General features: G+C 42.3%; 2 protein-coding genes across 3 annotated transcripts in view; one reads left to right on the forward strand and one right to left on the reverse strand.

The window, feature by feature from the left end:
• Nucleotides 1-951: 951 nt before the first annotated feature.
• On the forward strand, nucleotides 952-6435 carry pgam5 (PGAM family member 5, serine/threonine protein phosphatase, mitochondrial). 2 transcript variants are annotated; one of them, XM_037681244.1, is made up of 6 exons: nucleotides 952-1439; nucleotides 1752-1924; nucleotides 2001-2126; nucleotides 2212-2300; nucleotides 4833-4966; nucleotides 5479-6435. In XM_037681244.1, the coding sequence occupies exons 1-6, from the start codon at nucleotides 1210-1212 to the stop codon at nucleotides 5627-5629; spliced, it is 903 nt and encodes a 300-aa protein (XP_037537172.1). In that variant the 5' UTR covers nucleotides 952-1209; the 3' UTR covers nucleotides 5630-6435. The 2 variants fall into 2 exon arrangements, with proteins under 2 accessions (XP_037537172.1, XP_037537173.1); XM_037681245.1 differs by having other exon boundaries at nucleotides 4836-4966.
• Nucleotides 6436-7285: 850 nt separating this feature from the next.
• Nucleotides 7286-8299, reverse strand: part of ankle2 (ankyrin repeat and LEM domain containing 2) — a 23607-nt gene continuing 22593 nt past the window's right edge. The window contains exon 13 of the mRNA XM_037681246.1: nucleotides 7286-7575. Coding sequence (XP_037537174.1) covers nucleotides 7377-7575 — 199 coding nt within the window. The 3' untranslated portion in view covers nucleotides 7286-7376. The remainder of the gene's footprint in view (nucleotides 7576-8299) is intronic.

Consider the following 8299-nt stretch of genomic DNA (forward strand, 5'->3'; position numbering starts at 1 on the left):
TGGAATGGTTCACAAATAAACGTATCCAGGTGTTGGAATGGCCAAGTCAAAGTCCAGACCTGAATCCAATCGAGAATCTGTGGAAAGAGCTGAAGACTGCTGTTCACAAACGCTCTCCATCCAACCTCACTGAGCTCGAGATGTTTTGCAAAGAAGAATGGGCAGAATTTCAGTGTCTCCATGTGTAAAACTGATAGAGACAAACCCCAAGAGACTTGCAGCTGGAACTGCAGCAAAAGGCGGCGCTACAAAGTATTAACGCAAGGTGGAAATACCATTATGTTGAACACATTGCCTCCGATCTGAAATATAGTTAAATTTGTTGTGTGCTTTTGTAAATATGAAGTTAAATTTACAAAATGTTAGAGCCTGGCAGAGATCCTTTTTTACATCATGATGTCTAAAACCATAGAATTGAAAGATATTTGACATTCTTCTTTCTTTGACTGTACTTAAAACATTTAATATAATATATAATAATATATATAATAACATATATAAAATAATAGCGCAGCAGCACGGTGGCGTAACTGGCAGAGCCGCTGCCTCTCAGCAAGCAGGTCCCTGGTTCAAATCCCAGTCCCGGGGGCCCTTCTGGGTGGAGCCTGTATGTTCTCTCTGTCCACACGTGGGTTTTCTCTGGGTACTCCAGTTTCCTCCCACAGACCAAAAACATGCATGTTAGGCTGATTGGTAACTCTAAATTGTCCCTAGGAGTGAGTGAGAGAGTGAATGGTTGTTTGTCTCATTTGTCTCTATGTGTCCCTGTGATGGACTGGAGACCTGTCCAGGGTGTACCCCGCCCCTCACACAGTGATTGCTGAACATGGGCACCCGTGACCCCCGTGACCCAAAATGGAAGAAGCGGGTAAAGATAATGGATGGATGGATGGATGGATGGATGGGAAAAATCTGAGTAAATCTATGCGTAATGCGTCATCAATCACGTGACTCCTGAAGCCGGAAGTAAGTCCTCTGCTCGGCGCATGTTTCAGTTCAAGAGTCCACCACTATATCCATCTAAACATCACCGCTCGTGACTTAATTGTGCAATCAGCACTTTTCTCTTGTCTTAGTTCATATCGCTGGAGTTAACATTGACAGCTGGACGTCGTTGTAGAAACAGGAAGGAGAACCTTTCCGGGAACACAGCTTTCGCTAAGCTCGGCTAAGTAGCTAGCAGAAGTGAACTCCCCGGCGCCTCGCAGGATGTCCTACAGGAAAACTTTCAAGCTGATCTGTGGTTTCACCGGAGGCTCGGCCGTCCTGGTGTTCGCGGCAGCTGTAGCCGAGTCTCGAGGCTACTTCGGGGAGAGCCGGGGAGAGGCGGCCGGTCGGTGGTCCAGACTGACCGTGGTCCAAGCTGCTCAGCCGGCTTGGACATCTGCCCGGAACACGCCGGCTCCGAATGGACCCTCCTGGGACTTCAACTGGGACAAGTATGTTCCAGTTCAGGAGAGTTGGTTTCTTCCATCTGTGCACGAGCAGAGCTCAAGCTGTGCCCAGTTTATTATCCTCTGACATGAAAGTAGGCAAGTTTAGTTATTCAGGTTAGTTAATTTAAGCTAATGCTGTCTGTTAAACAACCACTGTGCAACATCCGGTTGGGAGGAGGGATTTGTCCAACTAAATTATAAGATTTTCTTCTAAGTGACTCGTTGGGTTAACCCAGTTCTCGTTCTCAAGTTAAGCCGCCTCTAATGTCAGATTCACCTCTGTCTGTCTGTCTGTCTGTCTGTCTGTCTGTCCAGGAGAGACCCGTCTGTCCTGTCCAATGGGAAGAAGAAGGACAGCGTGGCTGAAGACCCCAGCTCTGAGCAGGACAACGGCAAACCCAAAGCCACGCGCCACATCCTCCTCATCCGACACTCCCAGTATAACCTGAGTGGAAGCAGCGACAGGGAGAGGATCCTCACACCATTAGGTTCGTTTTACACAAACATTCAGCCGAACGCTTCGAGTTCCTGATTAATCCGTTTGTCACGTGGACTGGTTCTCAGGTCGTGAGCAGGCGGAGTTGACAGGTCGGAGGTTGGCAGCTATGGGGTTGAAGTATGATGTTCTGATCCACTCCAGCATGGCCAGGGCCACTGAAACGGCACAGATTATCAGCAAACACCTGCCAGGTAACGAAGAGTTAAAGCTCTGCTCATCAAATCAAAAATAAAACAACTTGACGTGCTTTTTTCTCCAAATGTCACTGGGTTGCAGGGTTGGAGCTCGTGAGCTGTGACATGCTCAGGGAGGGTGCACCTATAGAACCGGTCCCACCCGTCACTCACTGGAAACCTGAAGCTGTGGTGAGAGAAGCTACGTCCACTCTGCCCGACAGCCCACAGGTTCCACCTCCAGCTGCCTCTGTGTTGCAGTCACCCCAAATGCTTGTTCAGGAAAGAATCCCACTGGGTTGGTGACTGTTTGGAGAACTGCATTCACGAGGGTTCTCAAAATGTTTGCAGGGAATCAAGCTGCTTGAATTTTTGTGCAACCAATTTTCTCTCAAAATGGAGTTCTTGTCAATTCAGTTTATTTATCTATCACCAAGTTGCATCAGAAGTCGTCTCAGGGCACTGAACAGAAACATTCATATATAAAAATAATAATTTAACATTATTTATCTGAGGAGCAGCTTTGAGTCTAACTTCATCACAGACTCTGATTTTGAGCAAGTGTGAAGGCGACAGTGGACAGGAAAAACTCCCTCATGAGGAAGAAACCTTTAGCAGAACCAGCGGTCATCTGCTTCGACCGGCTGGGTTTGAGAAGAACAGATACACAATGGCAGGTCAAGAATCACATGTTAAGATAGGAATAATATCAAATGAAAACTATTCAATTTTATCAATTCATTTAAGGAAATGAGGTCAATTTGTCCTCTAGTAGTCTAAGTATATAGCAGCATAACAGCCAACCCTAACTATAGGATTTATCAAAAAGGAAAGTCTTAATCCCAGTCTTCAAACTGGACAATGTGTCAGTCTCATGGACAGAAACTGGAAGTTGTTCCACAAGAGAGGAGCCTGATAACTGAAAGATCTTCCTCCCATTCTGCTTTTGGAAACTCTATGAACCACAAGGAAACCTGCAGTCTGAGAGCAAAGTGCTCTGTTAGGAAAATATGGAACAATAAGATCTGTAATATAAGATGGAGCTAGGTTGTTGAGGGCTTTGTGTCTTGAACCCATTTTAAATTTAGTTTCTTTAATTTTCTTAGAGCTGTACTTCAACACGTCCACAGAAACTCTCCTCTGACAGGAAACATCTGAGACCACAGCCGGAATGTCCAGGTGTCCAAAAGAATGGTAGAGATGGAAGAAGTTGAAACTGGTCCACATCTGCTTACATTCGTTTATTCCAGTGCGTTGAATTGTAAACATGGAGGCAGCTTCCTAAGGGGGTTAGCTGCAAGACATGGTGGACGCTGCAATAATGTGCACAGCCTGGAATATAATTCTTCAAGCTGTGATCACAAAAATAAACAAAACACAGACCCAGAGCTCAACGATCACTGGGTCACGAGCAGAATTCAGTGAGACTGCAAATGAAAATTAGCTTCATTTTTTCTAATGTTGCAGTTTGAAGTCACCAACTGGTGTCCAACAGTCACAACCCAGTGAGGAACTACCTTTAGGCTTTACATCTCCAAACTCAACCAGTTTCTGTTCAGACATCAGCACGCTGACCGGCAGAGGTCATGCGAGTTATTTCCAAAATGGCTGACCTGCGCTCAAAGGTCTGGCGGATAATCTTTTTTTTTATTGTATCAAAGTTCATGTTCAATAATCCAGGTAATAAATCCAACAGTGTTCAGTCAGGTCATCTGGACAGGTTTTTTTGTTGAGACATTTCACCCTCCATCCAAAGGGCTTCATCAGTCTGAGGAGTCGCAAACTTTTCCCCACTAAGCAGCCCACTCTTAAAGTGGATCGACCAGGTTACTGGTGATGAGACGGTTTGTGGGGGCCGTCCTCTCCCCGTCGACTCCTCCCAGGCAACCACAGCCAAAGTGGTTCAAGACGTCAAAGTTCATGCTCAATAATCAGTTTGTATGCGACTCCTCAGACTGATGAAGCCCTTCGGATGGAGGGTGAAACGTCTCAACAAAAAAAAGGAACTGTCCAGATGAACATTGATGGATTTTTTTATTGTAGTTTTTTCCACTTTTGTATGAACTTTTTCTCAACAATCTACAGTTTTTTGTACTTTAGGCCACAGATTGAGATTCCTACTAACAGGTTGATTTTTGGGTCATGTTTTCATAAGAAATAATAATTCACAGATAGTGTCGAGCATTAGCCTTTATAGTCCTGACTAATTACATCAAGGAAAGTGGGGAGTAGTTCTGTTTTATGTAGAATATTTATTAGAGCAATAATAATAGATAATAATCTTTAATAATAATTTAATAATTGAGAAAGCTCCTCGGATGAGGAGCGAAACGTCTTCTGTTACAAATAAAGTGCAGTTGTTTTTGTATTGAACGCTTTTTGAATTCATCTTTAATAATCTAATAATATTTGATAATAATCTTTAATAATATTTGATAATAATCTTTAATAATATTTGATAATAATCTTTAATAATAATCTTTAATAATAATCTTTAATAATATTTCCTACCTGCTGTAAAAGAAAAGCAGTTGTCTGTCCAGTGATGTTCTCAGTGTTTTTCCCCAGAGGAATAATTTTAGCTGGCCTTCCTTTGGAATGAAGCTCTGATTGTTCCTTTGGATGTCCAGCGGCACCACACACACACATTGTTCTGGATGACGGGTTCTAACAGAACCCCGTCATGTGACAATGGACACATTCAACCTGTCTGCTGTTCTCCAGCAGTACCACGAAGATGGAGCTCGCATTGAGGCAGCTTTCCGCCGCTACATCCACCGGGCTGACCCCAAGCAGAAGGAGGACAGCTATGAGATCATCGTGTGTCATGCCAATGTCATCCGTTATTTTGTGTGCAGGTTTGTGCCGGCGGCGGCTCAGCTGAGGCCTCGGTTGGCCTTCATGCTCTTTGCTTCGCAACCCTCTCACCTCAGTCTATGTTGCTGTAGTTTACCGTATTTTTCGGACTATAAGGCGCATGAAGCGAAACCAAAACATTTCAGATTTTTGAGCACCGTGCACCACATAAAATCACTTCGAGGTGAGTAAGCACAACCTGAATTAATACAGACGGCTCACTGTTGACTTTTGAGAACATTAAAGGATTTTACGTTTGCCTTATAGTCTGAAAAATATGGCATTTCATTTTTTGTGTGTTACATGAGTTCCCTTCCAGATGTTGTGCTGTGTTCCATCACCCTTTAACTTTTTCTTTGACCATATCACTGTCTGGATGTTTTTCACCTGTAAATCTACAAAGCAGGTTCAAGAACAATCCTTCAAATGTTTAACGGAGAACTTTATTAAAAAAACGTTCAGCTGGATCGAAGGTCTGCTCTTTGACACGTTTCTTTGTTCCCTTCTCTCTCAGGGCTCTCCAGTTCCCCCCAGAGGGCTGGCTGCGTATGGGTTTGCATAACGGGAGCATCACCTGGCTCACCATCCGCCCGAGTGGCAGGGTGGGCCTGAGGACTCTGGGCGATGCAGGATTTATGCCCCCAGACAAACTAACCCGGACCTGATGGCTCAGCACAGGTGGCTCAGTGTTTTCCTTAAGTGTCTTGAAAATATTTATTTTATTACAGAGTACCATGTCAGATTGTGCGGTGCTGTTGTGGTTCCGTCGGTGCCGTCACCAGCAGAGTGATTAACAGCTGCACACGTGAATGTAATTTTAATATTTGTACACAAGTGAGGTTTTTTAGCCAAACATCTGTATTTGTATAGCAGCTGTTCATGCGATGAGCTGAGTGGAGTTATTAGTTTAATGGAGTTGTGATAAATATCGCCTCGACTTTTTTCTTGCTTGTACACAAAATCAGAGAAATGCAAATAAACACAACAGCAGTAATGTAGGAGTGATTTATTGAGTAGTTGAAAGCAAAATCAATTTAGACACATCAAGAGTTCACCGTGTACTTTTTTTTTTTGTTTTTTTTAAATAAAGCATGTTTTAAGTTGTTTAGGTGCATTTTTGCAAAGTTCCACATTCAGAAACATTCGGAGAGCAAAGTTGATCTCTTGAGGATGACGTACAATCTTCTCTGAAGGAGCTTGTGCTCATTAAAAATAACTTCACACAACAGAATACATTCAAAACACGTTCAGACTTAAGTGGCAATTTGAAAATTCATCGTAACGTTTTACCTTCCTGGACGCGACTCGTGAGCTCTCGCAGAAGCAGCGAACGTTTCCGAACAACGGTTTGGACACACTGACTCGATGTTTCATCACTGCCACATGCACGAGGTTGTTCTGTACAGCTTTGACAATTAAAGCTTTGGGATTAACAATTAGGTAAAAAGTATTTTTATGTAAAAAAAAAAAAGCAGCGTACAAAGACCGGATCAACTTCCAGCACAATGCAGCTTTCATTTATTCAATAATGCTGTTCAAGCATAAGGCAGTAAGTTATTAAATTGGTCTGAACGGTGTAGCTATTTGATTATATCGAAAGTTTTGCTAAAAAAAACCTGTGGTTTGTAGATTTAAGATGATCCCGAACTGGTTTAAGTTCAGCCCAAACCAGTCAAACAATCCTGACGGACGAGTGAGACACCAGAACAGAAAATGGCATTAAGGCTGCCGTTCAGGCAAAAAGAAACAAGTCGTACACGTCCTGCTATGACCAGGAAACAGATGTATACAATTATTAGACCCAAATAAAAACATGAAAGATTTTCTTTTTCATACTTTTCAAGTACGAGTGGAAATATTTCCAGTTTGACAGAACTGGTCCATCGCTTCAGAAAATTAAGGCAGTTCTCAAACTGAGGAACAACACAGGAAATGGCAGTTGGTTTAGACACCATTAATAAAAACATTTAATCTTTGTGCTACTGATCAACATACAAAAAATATTTATTTAAAATATCAATATTTTACTCGTTTTAGTATTTTTAAGAAATGGTCTTCAGCGACGGACTCCTAACGAGGACACGTCCTGTTTGAGTGTGAGACCAGCTAATTGTGGCGTTTGATCACATGTCGCCCACCAGTTGACCCAGGGTGTGGAACACCAGTATGACTGGGTCATACTGGTGTTCCACAGTTGCCACCAACACTTTCAGTAAATCACCCATACAGTACTTAAACTATGAAGTTTAGTTTTTTCCTTTTTAAAGTCTTGAGTTGACATCACGGCCTAATGTGATGAGACTTCCTGTTCTACATAGTACCATACATCATAAAAACAAATCCACCAGATGGTTGTGCATATTTCTGTCAGGTGTGGAGTTTCTGTGCTCTGGTGCAGCTCGGGGGGGGCAGTTATAGTGGTTCGTTTAGGTGTCTGAGGCGTTGGATGTAGCTAACACTGGCAGGGCTGTATCGGCTGGGGCTGAAGTCTGGTGAGGCAGCGTGGCGGACAGGACTGAAGCGACCGCTGGGGGCCATCAGGCCGCTGATGGGGGAGCCGGGGGTCTGGTGCTGCATCTTGAGTCGGGCTTTCACCACCGGGCTGGGCCAGCTGCACAACACACAACACTTGTGGTTACTTTTCAGTACTGATCCTTAGCTGTGGTTATTTGTGCTAAACGCTCATGGAAACATGTTTAAACCAACTCTTTGTCACAAGGGAACATGGAACAGACGGTTCCATGGTCACAGCTCGCATGGTGATAGTTTTTACTACTGTAAACAAGTATGAATACTCTGAACTGAGGGTCTGTGAAAAGGTTAAACATCTGGAATCTTACCTGTTAACTCTTTAAATAACCTCAGTGTGGAGAAATAGTTGAAGTTTGGAGAAAAGCATGCAAAACAATTAAAATTCCTATTTTTATTTTACAAAAACAGCTATAAGAATTATTAGTATGAAGTGCTATGGTCAGCCGACAAATATATTATTTCATCAGTTGAAATTATTAACATTTGTATGATTTGGTTGAATATAGTATTTTACAAGTCCTGTATAAAGCTCATAAAAATATTACCCCCAAATATTCAATTAAAATTGTTAAAAAAAAAGTCATAATAACCTTAAGGGTACTGGTGGGCGATATGGCTCAAATATAATATTGTGATATTTCAGAGCATTCTGGCGATAACGATAAATTTAATGATATAACAACAACAACAAAACAGAAAGTTATTTGACTAAATTAACTTAACATGTTGCTTTGCAGTATTGTGTGTGTATGTATATTATATATATATATATATATATATATATATATATATATATATATATA

The sequence above is a fragment of the Nematolebias whitei genome, chromosome 8 (assembly GCF_014905685.2).
Source record: "Nematolebias whitei isolate Nwh7 chromosome 8, NemWhi1, whole genome shotgun sequence".
Taxonomy (NCBI): Eukaryota; Metazoa; Chordata; class Actinopteri; order Cyprinodontiformes; family Rivulidae; genus Nematolebias; species Nematolebias whitei.

What these genes read in the sequence shown, in the direction of transcription:
- pgam5 (XM_037681244.1), top strand. Translation starts at nt 1,210, where the DNA reads ATGTCCTACAGGAAAACTTTCAAGCTGATCTGTGGTTTCACCGGAGGC. An exon ending in TGGGACTTCAACTGGGACAA is followed by an intron (nt 1,440 to 1,751) that starts GTATGTTCCAGT and finishes CTGTCTGTCCAG; the next exon opens with GAGAGACCCGTCTGTCCTGT. An exon ending in ACTGGAAACCTGAAGCTGTG is followed by an intron (nt 2,301 to 4,832) that starts GTGAGAGAAGCT and finishes GCTGTTCTCCAG; the next exon opens with CAGTACCACGAAGATGGAGC.